Here is a 13,620-nt window from a genome sequence, read left to right on the forward strand (position 1 = left end):
TATCAGCTCACTGCGGGCAAAGCACTTCGTCCTGCTCAACTAGATATCCCCAGCACTTGGAATGTAGTAGAGCACATAAAACTTATCCAATGAATCAATGAATCCTCTCTGCCCTGCTTCCTCCCTCGGCTGCTGTGGACTCCAATGAGACCACGTGCTTGAGAGCCCTTGGTAAAATTTTTAAAGCTCTCCCAGAAGAAGGTGACCCTTATGGTAAGAATCTGTGATCTCCCCAGGGCAGGCGGCAATGACGCCAGCCTCCTACAGGCTCACCCAAGCACTGACGTGGTCCCGCTGCCAGGACCAACATGGCATTTCCTTCTCATACAAGCTGCCTTCTTGCACCCAGACCAATGCATCCCCCACCAGCGGCCCCACTGCTCTCCAGCGCTGGCCTCAGGAGCCAACAGCCATGCCCATCTGTGGGCACACACAGCTGCTCACTCATGCCCCTGAGCTTACAGCACTCCAGGCTGGCACCTGAATATGCATGCTCTGTACACCCCCCCCTAGGCATGGCTGTTCCACCCACTGTGGGTACGTGAGGCTAGTCCCCAAGACAGCGCGCGCACACACACACACACACACACACACACACACACACGTGCATGCACTGGCAGTGAGCCCTGGAGACCCACCTTCTCTGGGATGGCTGACCAATGGGCACAATCTTATCCTCATAGAATCGCTTCATTGCAAACCGGTCCAGGGCCTGATCGGCGCTGCAGGGAGAGACAGGTGGTCAGAGGAGCCAACTCCCTGGTCTCCCCACCCCTGCTCCCCCAGACCTGTAGAGCCCTCCAGCCACCCTACTCTGAGAAGCTTTCAGGAAAAGAGTGCCCTGGCATTCCTGCATCCTGTATGCTGCAGGACTCAGCCCTGGGGCTTTGGAGCCAGACAGCCTGGGTTCCCATACCAAATGTGCCGCCTCCTTATTAACCTTGTGCCTTGAGGCAGGTTTACTTAATCCTTCTGAACCTGATTTTCATTTTCTGTCAAATGAGAGTGACAAGTGCCTTCCTTGAAGGTCGTTACGGTAATTGAGTGAAATAACATGTATAACGAGCTTGGCACATGTGGGCACACAGTAGGTGCACAGGAAATGTTCACCATTAAGGAAAGATTAGGCTGGGTTAAGTTTCTTACAGTCACACAACCACCGTCTAAACCCTTCATAGACCATTCTATCTGTCTGCAAAGAGATCATTTTGAAGAGAGAGAATATAGACCCTCTGTTCTTGACTCTCTAGCAACATCCCATCCCAAGCCCCAAAGTCCTTATTAAGGCCCACAAGGATGAGATAACTTCTAGATGGTTCTTTCAGACCCAGATCTGATCCAACATTTCTTTCTGACTCTCTCACCTGCTCACTCAGGAAAAAAGAGGGCTATTTGCCAAGGAAAAGTGGTCCCGAGAAGGTGGCTGGATGGGGTGTCCGTGGATGGGCCTGCCTCTCGAGTCTGCTGCCACCAGTGCCCCCAGTAAAGGACTCTCCTTGCTCCTGCCTTCCGTGCACAGCCACCTGCCTCAGAGCCGTGGGCAGATCCCTCTCCTTTCCGTGGGCTCCTCCACCCCATCCCCTGTCATTATTCTCCCAGCCAAGGAAGGGAGAGGCCATGGAGGGATGGGCAGACGGGGTTCCTGCTGTCAATATTCAGAGAATGAGAGGCTCTTACCTGGCAGAAATGTTGCTGTAGTGCATGTAAGCCGCGATGACAACACCTATCCTGCCTCGGTTTCCCTGAAAGAACCCCAAACACAAAGCCTCTATTTCTAAGGCCAGCCCTGCTGCCCCAGAACCCGTCCAGAAGCCTGGAGAAAAAGTGAGCAGCAGCTGGAGAGAGGGGTGTGGTTTAAAGGAGGGAGTGGGATGCCAGGGAGGGGAGCAGGTCGGGCTGAGTCCCAAAGAGAAGAAACGCAGTTGATCATCTACCACACGTGAGGGTCCCACAAGCTCCTAACCCCCATTTCTCAGGTGCCCCCCGGGACAGGATCTACCATCCCCTAGAAAGGAGAATGCACACACACTCACCCGAGGACACGTCTATGTATGTGTGCACATGCTCACATACACACACGTGTGTACATGCACACACGCACACGTACATACAGAGCAGCCCCTGCTCTGACCTTATTGTGCAGAACGACGACATTGTGAGGGTCTGCATTGAGCCAAGTGTCCATGGCCTTGCAGACGCTGCAGATCTTCTCTAGGGCTGGAGTGTGGAGGTCAGGCCAGCCAAATTCCAGGACCTGTGGTCAAAGTCATGAGTGAGAAGTGGCGGAAGCCCCAGAGACTCAACCGGGGCAGCGGGAGCTGCACCTACGCCACATGCTGGCTCCAAGGCAGCGGCCACCAGCCAACCTCGCTTCCCGCCCTCCCTGCCCAACAACCCAGAGTGGGGGGCAAGGGTGTGGCCCAGAGACCCTGGCTCAGGGCCAGAGAGGAAAGTGAAGAGCCCCCAGCCATTCACAGCTCTTTTCCAGGCCCTGACACACAAGCCATTGATTTTTCCGGCCAACCAAGAGAACCCGAAAGGGGACAGAGGGCAGATCTGAATGGCCGTCCTCAGGCTCCTCAAAGCTTTGCTTAACTCACAGATCGTTAAACTAAAAGAGAACCCATGCTTGGAAAAGCCAAGAGAGCACGTCTAATCCAGCCCATCTACTTTCAGAGGGGCAAGCTGAGGCCCAGAGAACTGTCACCTGCCCAGGGTCCCACAGCAACAGGCACCAGAATCCGGGAGGCAGAGCAGATATCCACGCAAAGCCCGGCACTCAGCCCGCCGAGTGAACAAGTGAAAACCAGCCATTGGCAATTCCCAGCCAGTTTAAATCCAAAATGCTTTTCAATAAGACTAAAATTCTCACAGCTCCAGTCTCGCCCCAGAGATGCTATGTGCACCCGGGGTGGGGGTGGGGGGGGAGACCTGGGTAGGAAATCGCTGCATCAAGCTTTGCTGTCTGCAATCTGTATTACAGAAACCATAAATACAGTATTTTCCATGTTCCAAAGGGAAGCTGGCATAGAAAGGGAATAGGCTTTGCGAAGTGACTCAGCCCTTCCCCCCAGATTCCGAAGTAGGAACCACGGGGAGAACCACGCTGTTCTCCTTCTCTTCCAGGCAGAGGGAAGCCCCCACCCCTAATCCGCACCAGCTCACCTTGGCGTGGAGCTTTGCGATGTCAGGCCTCCGCTCAGAGAGGTTGAAAAGCTACAAGGAGGAAAAGGAAGAGATCATGAATTGGTGCTAGCTGGCTGTCTGTCCATCTGTCTCTGTCTCTGTCTCTCTCCTCCCAACCACCCAGTGAAAATTCTATCCATGCATAAGCTTACAATGGAGTCCCATCAGACCCACACATTGACCAACAGGCACTCAACTACAGGTTCTCAGGATAAAGAGGAGAGAGGAGGCGCCAGGGTGGCTCACTCGGTTAAGCATCTGACTTCGGCTCAGGTCATGATCTCACAGTTCGTGAGTTCAAGCCCTGTGTCAGGCTCTGTGTTGACAGCTCGGAGCCTGGAGCCTGCTTCGGATTCTGTGTCTCCCTCTCTCTCTTCTCCTCCCCAACTTGCGCGCGCGCTCTCTCTCTCTCTCTCAAAAATAAATAATAAAAATATTAACAAAAAAAATTAAAGAGAAGGAGAAAGAAGTACATGGACACTCAGCCCCAACCCTCAGTGAGCAGACAGACACCCAAACTGCAGGTGAGAAGGGGATGCAGCCTGTCTCATCCCATGTGCCACCCGTCCACACTGGACGGGAATCCGGTGGTGTGACATGATAAGTGTTTGGCCATCTCTGGTTTCCACTTCACGTGTCAACTTTAGAACCTCATCCGCCTAAAAATGCAACAGCTCTGTGGGAGGACGCCCTCCCTCCGAGTGTGCAAATCACCCTGAGTGGGGCCTCTCAGACCCTTGACACCCCTTTCCCGGAAGATGCCCTCCGACACCTAACCATGTCCCGTAAGACTCCCCCAATCCCTGGACTTCCTGTCTCCACCTTCACCTCATTGCCCAAAAAACTCAAAGAAAACTGTGCCGCCTCCTGCCGAGGAAAGCGACCACACGGCCTGCGATGGGAAAGCAGAGGGAGGGTGGCATAGCAGAGACCCACAGAACCCTGGACTCCTGAAACTGGGAATGATCCCAGATGGCTTCCAGTCCATTCTTGGACCCTGTAACTGTACAGACTTTATCACATTAACAACAGCTACCACTCGAGTGTCCCCAACCTGCCAGCCCAATGCTGAGGACTTTACACCTAGCAGCTGGCTTAGTTCTCTCAACAACCATAAGAGGTAGGCGGTACAATTAGACCCATTTTACAGATGCAGAACCTAAGGTTTAGTGAGGCAAAGTGGCCAAGGTCAGATAGTGAGAGCAGAGCCAACACTCAAACCCAGGACTCCCTGGTGTCTGAAGCCGGGCTCTCAACGCTGCCCAACACAGCTGATGGAGAGGCGTATCTGTGGTGGGTTCAACAGTGTCCCACAAAAATTCAGATCCACCTGGAACTTCAGAATGTGACCTTATTTAGAAATAGGGCCTCTGCTGATGTAAGTAGTTAAGGATCTCAAGATGAGATCATCCTGGATTTAGGGCGGGCCCTAGGTCCGATGCCTGGTGTCCTTATAAGATGAGAAGACCCACAGAGAGACACAAGAAAGAAGGCAGGCCGTGTGAGGACAGAGGCAGAGACTGCGGCGATGCAGCTAGAAGCCAAGGTCACTAAGGATCGCTGGGGGGCACTGGAAACCAGGAAGGGGAAAGGCAGGATCCCCTGTAGAGCCTGCAGAGGGAGCATGGCCTGGTCAACACCTTGATTTGGACCTCCAGCCTCCAGAACTGTGAGAAAGTCAGTTCTGCTGTTTCAAGACACCACGTTTTTGTGGCAATCTGTTACAGCAGCCCCAGGGACCTAATGCAGTCCCCTACGCCGGCCTCTGCTCACAGATCGGGGCGGCCCCTCGAGGCTGCACGGTCTGGTCAGTGGGTCCGGCCCAAATCCACAGGCACCTCCTTGTAGAACTGAGCCCTCCCCTGGGGCCAAGGATAGGTCTGATTCCCCATGCCAGCTCTCTGCCATTAGAGAAGAGCACCCCCGGGCCCCTCATCCACATTCGTGATGTGTTCCTCCTGGGCCAGGCACCATCCCCGTGATAGCAACGTTTCCACAACTCTGCCCTCGGACTTCTCAGAGGCACTGCCGCCTCCCGACCTCAGGCAAACGCCCCACCTCTCTGTGCTCCAGCAAAACCTGATTTCTAGCGCTGTCATGAAGTTTAATACGTGGAGAGCAGATTGAACGGGGCCTGTGTCATAGCAAGCACGCAATAACATGAATTCTTGTTACTCTGTCCTCCTGGTCAACACACACGTACACACGAGCACACGCATGCCCACGTGCACATATACCTACACTCACGCGCACACGCACACATGCACATGGGCACACGTGACTTGGTTCCAGACGCCGCATTCCAGCCGCAGACACACTCCTCCCAGTAAAGTTGGGCTGGGGGGTGAGTGAGGACTCAGGCCGTGAGAGAGGCTAAAAGCTGGCCCAGGGCAGGTGGGCAGGGGCACCGGCAGCGAGGAGGTGGTGAGCAGAAAGGACGGGGGGTACTGGGCCCCATCCTCACCAGGTAGCTGCCTCCATGCTTGGACTTGAGCATCTGGGCCACCTCTCGGAGGTTGCTCCGAAAGTTCTCCTCATTGGCTGTGCTGGGGAAGGAGACGGCGATGATCCTCTCTGTGACATACACCAGGTCCAGCTCACAGCTGTCCTCCGTGGTCCGGCTCAGACTCATGTTTCTGGAGACACAGTAGGCAGAAGGGGGTTCGGATCAGAACCCTGGTCCTCAGGGCAAGGTGTAGGGATCTGTGCCCCCTAGACACTCTATGTGGCCCACAATTCCAACCCCGGAGGCTTGGCTGTTCCCTGAGCACCAGAGGAAAGGGAGCTGGGCAGAGGCTGGCAAGGACCTCAGGCCATTTCCAAGCCAAACAGCGATGACAGCAACCCTAGGTGGCCATCAATCCTGTCGGCACTGCCTTCAACCTATAAACGCAGAGGTCGGGGTCAGGATCAGAACCTGCCAGGAGCCCAGGAGTCCAGCTCAGCCCTCCAACACACTGTGGCCACCTGGTCTGGCAGAAGTCTTTCAAAGGATCCTGGGACGGATCTAGTACAGGAAGGAGAGCGGCGGGTGCCCCTGGAGCTGAGCATTCTTCCGCCCTCCCCCTGCTCCCGAGCTATAGAGTGGGCAGGGGGGTGGAGGGGGAGGCTTCTCAGGGGAAAGGGCAGCTCAGGTGACAAGCTCACCTGGGCTCCAGTAAGCCAGACCACGGCGCACATTCCAGCCCTCCCCAGAGGCAGGCCGGCTCCCGCCCTTTGTTCCCTGGCTCTCCCCCACCTCTGGCAGCTCCCACCACCTTCCAGGGCTATTTCTTGGCTGCAGCCTCCATGATTTCTAAGAGGGTGCTGAGCCTACTGCTGCGGCGGCAGGTGGCCACCTGAGCTCCTAAAGGAAGTGGGGAGCCCCTGTACCGGGTGAGGGGAGGCGGGGGCTCACGCCTTTATACCTCATCCAGCTTCTCTTCCAGCAGGAGGGCCCAGAGTGGCCCCCGGGGAGCTGACAGGAAGGGGAAATGGGTCTCAGGACACTGAAATTCCATTCTGAGGCCCACCTTACACCCTCCCTATCACCATACCTTCTTACCCTGTCACCCGCCCCCTATTGTCTCACTTCCTCTTTGTATTCAAGGTGGGCAACATTTCCTTCTGAGACTCTTTCACTACAGCAGGCTCAAGGTGAGACGGGAGGGGCAGCAGAGAGATACCACCAGGGTTAACTTGGAACCCAACTGTGTATATAGGGCTTGGAGATGGGGGGGGGGGGGGGCGAGGGCGAGGTATGGCTTCTCCATGGTGACAAGGGCAGGAGCCAAGTGGTAGAGGGGCCAGTGGGCTGTGGTAAGGAGCCCAGTTTGAATTTGACCTCTGAGCTGGGCCATTCCTTGTCCCTAAGATAAGGTTCTCACTGCAGCCTTGGGAGGGCGGGGATGGGTCCAAGGCAGAACGGTGCCACCACCTGGACAACTTCAGCATCGCACCCTGCACCCACCCACCACCCCAAGGTGGTTCTCAGCTGTAAGGGAAGATTCTCTAAGGGGCTGCTCAGGTCTGCGGGCAGCTGGCAGCCCGGCCACAACCCACTGGGGGCTTTAGCTACACACCAGCCCTCTCTGGCTGGAGCTGCATTTCCCTGGAGGCAGATTCTCACTTGTCTCAGGAGCCTCAGAGGTGAAGGTGAGGCAGAGAGGGAAGGGCCCAAGCCAGAAAAACCACAGAACCTGCACACAGATCAGCAAGGCACCTAGTCCTTGTGCATCCCTGCCCCGAGCCCCTGCCGGCCCAGCCAGATAGAGAACTTTCCTTTTCTAAATGACCCTCAACATCAAAAACCCTGCCCACAGAGAGGACTTGGATCTAGATAGACTATGATGCCAGCCAGTCCCGAAGGCACACCCAAGTCTTGCCTCTTGTTGGTCTCATGACCTGTAACAAGTCACCGCACCTCCCTGAGACTCAGTTTCTCCATCTGCCAAATGGGAATAAAAATACTTACCCTGCAGGGTTGTTGCAAGGACTAAATGGGATCGTGCAGGGACATAAAAAAAAAAAAAAAATCCACCTCAAGGCCTAGCTTCGAGCTAGAACTCAAAACATGACCATTTCCAAGGGTATGCAGCTACCCGCATCCTCTCTCTGTGGCTTGCGCATCCGCCCACGCTCCCTACCTGTGGCTTTATGACTTCGGTCTCAGGCACCCAAAAGCATGATTTGCTGGAAACACCCACAGTGACCTCACAGCGGCACCCCTATCCCTAGCCACCCCCCCCAACAAGCCAGGCATACCTGATGGGCTGGGGGTGGGGCTGGACACTCGGGGTGACTCTGCTGGAGCCCTAGGACAGAGAAAAGACAAGCGGCATTATGGAGGAGGCTGGCGGAGAGATGTCCCCGGGAGCATCAGGGCTGCGGACAAACACAGATGATCTTATTTCTTGGCCAACATTGCAGTGCAGGCACCCTAACATCCAGGCTACACAGCAACCTAAGGCCAAAAGCGACCAAGACCGATTGCTTGTGAGTGTGCATGTGAGCCCCCAGAGGGCCCAGCTCTCCCTCCCCAGGGAAGGAAGAAATCCCAGATGCTGAGAAATGTCTGGGCTGGTGCCATCTGCACTGAGTACACGCTCAATAAAAGAGTTTCGAAATGGACGGAAACACGTTTCATCTTGATTCCCTGGATGCCGTAACCGTAACCCCCAGGGGAGAATACCGACCGCGAGCATGACAGAGGAAAGACCGGTGACAGCAGCCTCTGTCCTGCTCTGAACCTTGACCCCCTGACCACCACCATCCCGCGATCCTCCCCTTCACAGCAGCAACAAGGAGCCATTGGAGCAGAAGTTGTGGCTTGAGAGCAGCCAGGGGCGGCGTGTACCCACCGAGACCAGTGCTGGGCAGCAAGTTACCCTCCTACGGACCCACCTCCCACTGGGTTACCCCCTCACCCGCTCCCCTCTCGAGGGTTGTCAACCGGCACAAATTTAGGCAAACGGACCCCAGTTTGGGTCCCAAACAGCCCAAGACGACCCGATGGCACCGTGATGGAAGCTAAGGGTCACCCTGCCGGCCGACCTGGGAGTACTCAATGCTCTGGATCTCTGTAACGTCACATGTAAGACGGGGCAATCCTTACAGAGTTGTTTGAAGATTAAAAGGAGTATGCATATAAGGCACTTCTTTATTGTTACTGTTACTGCATCTAGTACAATTAAAAGGGTGCTTACACATACAACCAACATTCACCTCTATACACAGAGCCCTGAATCACCTCTCCCCCCACCTGTCAGCCACCTCACGTGATGCAAAATCGACCGCCCAACTTCTAGATTCCCAGGCCCAGCCAGGGCTCTCCGAGCCCATCGGCACCTTCCAAACATCCCTGTGCCTCCCCGAAACCAGCCTTTCCCCACCACCAAGTTGCAACCACCTCTCGGAGGAGACAGGACCACAGTCTACCAGGGAGAGGAGAAACTGAGGCACGGTGACTCACCCCCAAGTCCTGGGGAAGTTGACAACTGGCAGGACTCACCCTCAGACTTTGGGTTTAACCACTGGGGCCCCGAAGAGAGCAGCCGCTTTCAGCCTCCTCCAGGCCCCTGCAGGGCCGACAAGGCAGGGGCAGAGAAGCCTGGAGGCCAGGCTCCTGGTAGTGCCCAAAGTCAGGGCAGCCCCACTAAGAGGAGGTGTCTCCATCCAGCCACCCGTGAGAAGGCTGCACCCAGAGCCCCCTCTGCGTGGGCTACAGCTCAGCTCCGAACCACTCAGCCTCTGCAGTAGCAGCAGGAAGAACCAAGTGGGGCTGTTGGGGAGGAAAGTGTCTGTCTCCACAGCCCCCTGGCCTTGACAGCTTGGGTTTGCATGAGTCAGGCATGGCAGGGGGGGAGGGGGGGGGGGCGGGTAAGAGGGATCATGTTTGCTTTTCAAGCCCCAAACCAGGCTGTTCCAAAACTACCCGCCCAGAGGAACACAGAGACCCAACACTTCATCCGTCTTGATTTCACTGGTCCCTGATGAGGAGTCGCTGGACCGCCCCAGGCCCCAGGCCCTGCTCCAGGCCCCGGGGCCACCCTGCTATAAATAGCCCCTCGGGTTTCATCTGTTGCTGATCCACAGCCACTTTGGAGGAGGCCACCACAGCTGCCTCGAACAACTGGAAGCCACAGCTGCAGCCGAGGCTTGCGGTGTGGTCAGGGCCATGGGTCTGGGCTCACGGAGCTGCAGGGAGACGTGACATTGAGGCCAGCTTGGCGAGGGGACTGGGGAGCCAAGGGAAGCCAGAAGCCTCCTGGGGCGCAGGGGTGAAAAGGAAGAACGGGGCAGGAGAGCTGGATCCCGTTTCTCCACCCCCTTCCCAAAGTTACAACACTCCACATTCCTTAACCTCCCCACCCCAAAAAAGCCAGGGAAGATAAATAAAAACTTGGCCCCAACAGAGTCTGGCCGTGCCGCCTCCAGAGGTGATAAGACAAAGTCCAAGCCGGCTCTGCTCCAGGCCAGCCAGGGAAGGGGCAGCAGGGGAGGAAGCTGCCCTGGACCGTGACCCCACCAGATGACAGGGACGGGAACAGCTGGATGGTCATCCCCTGTTGAATCACTGGGCCGTCCTCTAACTGACGGGGCTTCCTGTTTTCTGCAGAGTTCGAGGACATGTGACACTCGCTGGCAGAAAGCAGACACACGGGTGACAAGCCTGAGTCTCGTGGACGTGAAGAACCACACATAGTTGTGGGGGCGGGGGGTATGAGCAAGCACGGCCTCATGCTCCAAAACACACAGGTGACCTCACACATGAGGCCAGAGATGGGCACCCCCAGCACACGCCTCAGCACACACACCCTCTCTGAGAGGCTGGGAGCCCCCTGAGAGATCAGTCATCTCTGCTGTCCGTCATCACGCTCCTTCCCTCATTCCAAAAACCCTTGCTGAGTGCCACCAGCTGTGTGCCAGGCAACGTGCTAGGCGCTGGGGACCGGAGGAGGCGAAATCCCTGACCTCAGAGAGCTTATACTGGAGCTGTTCTCTTCAAGAACAGGCATGAGACTCTGCTGCCGGGTCTCACTGGCCAGTCTGTAAAATGGGTATAGCACAGTGCTCGTGTGATCTTATGTGATTCACCTGTTCCACCTAAAGCCCCCAGGGGAAACTACCAGAGGGCTTTACAAAAAGTACTACAAAGATTTTATTTTAAAAAGAAAAAAGAAGCTCTCTGTCAGCCTGTAATCCCATTCTTCTCCTCTCTGGGGCTCTCAAAGCCCTTTGCCCATTCGGCTTTACCTCCCCCTCCCGCTTCTCCCAGGACAGAGATCAATAATACAACTTTGATCCAACTCCCTAGGCACCAAGAACGCTCCCCTTACAGTCATCACTGAACCACGGTCTCGCTTTCAGTAAGAGAACAGCATGAAAGGAAGTTCCACAGCCCCCCCCACCAAAACAGTGTCTTACTTCTCTACCAGGAAGTTCCTCCTAGTATCTAACCCTCACCCTTCGTCCTGCAGATCCAGCCAACTCTTTTTGCCTTGGTCCCCACTGCCAACGACCACTCGGACACTTCTGAGTGGCTCAAGGTCTGTGGCCCTAGGCTCTGTTATTTGCCACCACCTTCTCCACCATGCAGCAAGGAGCGGGAACCCCAGGACCTGGGTGGGGTTGGTTTAGAGCAACAACTGTGTGGGAAGAGTCCTGCCTGCCTTTGAGGTCCACAGACCAAACACCACAGCTCTGGACCAAAAGAAAAGCCGTTTCCTGAGCCCCAGTCCCCAGGGGGCAGAGTTGGGAGGAGGGTCCATAAGAAACACCAGGGGCCACGTCAGGCAGCCAGAAATTGGTGCCCAATCTACGTCAGGGGCCCATCCCCATTCCTACCTCTCCTCTGGGGGCCGTGGCCACCCCCTCCCGCCCCCACCAGCCCCTCCAGCCACACCCCTTCCTCTCTCCTTCCTGCCCACCAGCCTGGATTTTTCCAAAACAGAGTGCGACACAGCACAGCATCCACAAACCTCTCTACACACCAGCCCTGCTGGAGGAAAACAGCCATTCCGGCCCTGTGAGTCCTGGGCCACGGGCCAGAGACAGGAAAACAGCTCAACAAACAGGCCCAACAGCGCGGCACTAGGCTGAGGGCCGCAACCGTGCCGCCTCTAGCACAGGTCTCCTCGCACGGGGCAGACTGCGGGGGTCCCCCATGGCTGAGCAGGGCATGGACCAAAGACCCTGGGATCACCCAACCTGAGACAGGTGTCTGGGAACTTTAGACACTAGGTTTTCCCTCCTCTGCAGCACACAGGCCATTCTAGAATCCGCTCGCTCGCTTAGCGTTCCCTTGACTAGACTAGCTACGCCAGAAGTCACAGCCCTCTTCCCACATCCAGACAGGACACAACCTTTACCCACCTTGGCACACATTAGACACACGCGCGTTCATCCCAAATCAACAAACTTTCCTTCTAAAAAAAAAAACCTCCCGTCCCAACTAAAGGGCCGCTTCTTTCTTTCCTGGGACCAAGGTCATACCCACCATCACGTCAAAAAGTTCTTCATGATGTCTAACTTCACTCTCTCTTGCTGCAGCTTTCCCTGACAAGCCATGTCTGGCCCAGGCTGGGGCTGGGGGAAGCAGCAGCATCAGGACCTGGCCGTAAGTGTGCCCAGGCCGTCAGGTAAAGACTTTAGTTCACACATCATCTCCTGGCCAAGGGCTGGGAGAGCAGGGTACAACCAGATTCGAGCAGCAAACCCAGGAAGGGGTGGGGAAGGTACTCGTCAATTCACTGAGCCCCTTCAAGTCTCTACCTCCTCATCTGAAAAATGAGGGACCAAGGGCGCCTGGGTGGCTCAGTCGCTTAAGCATCCAACCTTGGTTCAGGTCATGATCTCATGGTTTGTGAGTTCAAGCCCCGCATTGGGCTCTATGCTGGCAGCACGGGACCTGCTTCGGATCCTCTGTCTCCCCCTCTCTCTGCCCCTCCCCTGCTCACTCTTTCTCTCTCTCTCTCTCAAATAAATAAACATTAAAAAAAAAATTTTAATGGGACCATAGCATCCACCATAGGGGTGGTGTCTGGGGATCACCAAAGTACTCAATCCAGCTCCAGGCCCTTGGTCAAAATAACAGTAATAAGAATGGCTAATATTTATTGAGCATATATTATATGCTTTGGGTGCACTACTTGAGTTCGTCCTCAGCAGTAGGTACACACAAAGCCTAATTTCTGACCCACATCTCAGCCCCCAAAATACCGCAAACTTGGACAAGAGTCCCTCCCCAACATGTGCACTCCGTGCCCATAGGACCCACGCGTACCTTGAACAGAGCCTTCCCCACTAATTTAAGAGGCATGCTCCCGCTCCTCCTGGACAGGTCGTACAGCCCCAGGGACACCTCCGCCTTTCAGGGCTGGCCATGAAGGGCTGCCCCAGGGCAATGTGGCCGTGGCCACGGGCTCACCACACAAGGGCAGCCGCCTGCAGGAGCCTCCTGCAGCCTGAGCACCTCCCTCTGGGGCCCTCCCCATGGCGGGTCAGGCAGCTGTCAGATGATAGGGCCTCATGCCATCAACAGCTCCCCCTGTGCCAACCGCCAAAACCACTCCCTGTTCCTCTGTGGATCAAGGCGAGCAAGGATGGAGGCCAGCATAGGGGCAAATTGTCAGACGAGAGTGGGGAAGAAAGAGAAAGGCCCGACTGTGTGGGGTGTCTACCCCAGGCACAAGAGGACAAGCCCAGACACGAGCACCGCTCAGAGCAGGGTCCCAGGAGAGCCCCTTCTGCCCTTCCCAGGGGTCTCTCCATTTAAGCAATTTGCCCATTGACCTCCACCAAAACTGCCCACCAGGAAGAGCCCAGAGGGGTCAACGGGCCCAGCTTCCAGCTTCTTCCTCCAGAATCAACGGCACTGAAGCCACACAGAAGATCCTGACGTTTGCAAAGACCCCTTTTTTCCAAAGAAGCAGAGCTTGTAATTCCTCAAGGTCT

General features: G+C 55.8%; 1 protein-coding gene across 4 annotated transcripts in view; it reads right to left on the bottom strand.

The window, feature by feature from the left end:
* The window catches only part of TNS1 (tensin 1), a 201,261-nt gene that overhangs the window by 83,153 nt on the left and 104,488 nt on the right, over window positions 1-13,620 (bottom strand). For all 4 annotated transcript variants that reach the window (XM_042995305.1, XM_042995306.1, XM_042995307.1 and 1 more), the window contains 6 exons: window positions 7,930-7,979; window positions 5,651-5,822; window positions 3,166-3,216; window positions 2,132-2,254; window positions 1,678-1,742; window positions 639-722 (listed from right to left, as the gene is read on the bottom strand). In XM_042995305.1, coding sequence (XP_042851239.1) covers window positions 639-722; window positions 1,678-1,742; window positions 2,132-2,254; window positions 3,166-3,216; window positions 5,651-5,818 — 491 coding nt within the window. In that variant the 5' untranslated portion in view covers window positions 5,819-5,822; window positions 7,930-7,979. The remainder of the gene's footprint in view (window positions 1-638; window positions 723-1,677; window positions 1,743-2,131; window positions 2,255-3,165; window positions 3,217-5,650; window positions 5,823-7,929; window positions 7,980-13,620) is intronic.

The sequence above is a fragment of the Panthera tigris genome, chromosome C1, assembly GCF_018350195.1.
Source record: "Panthera tigris isolate Pti1 chromosome C1, P.tigris_Pti1_mat1.1, whole genome shotgun sequence".
Taxonomy (NCBI): domain Eukaryota; kingdom Metazoa; phylum Chordata; class Mammalia; order Carnivora; family Felidae; genus Panthera; species Panthera tigris.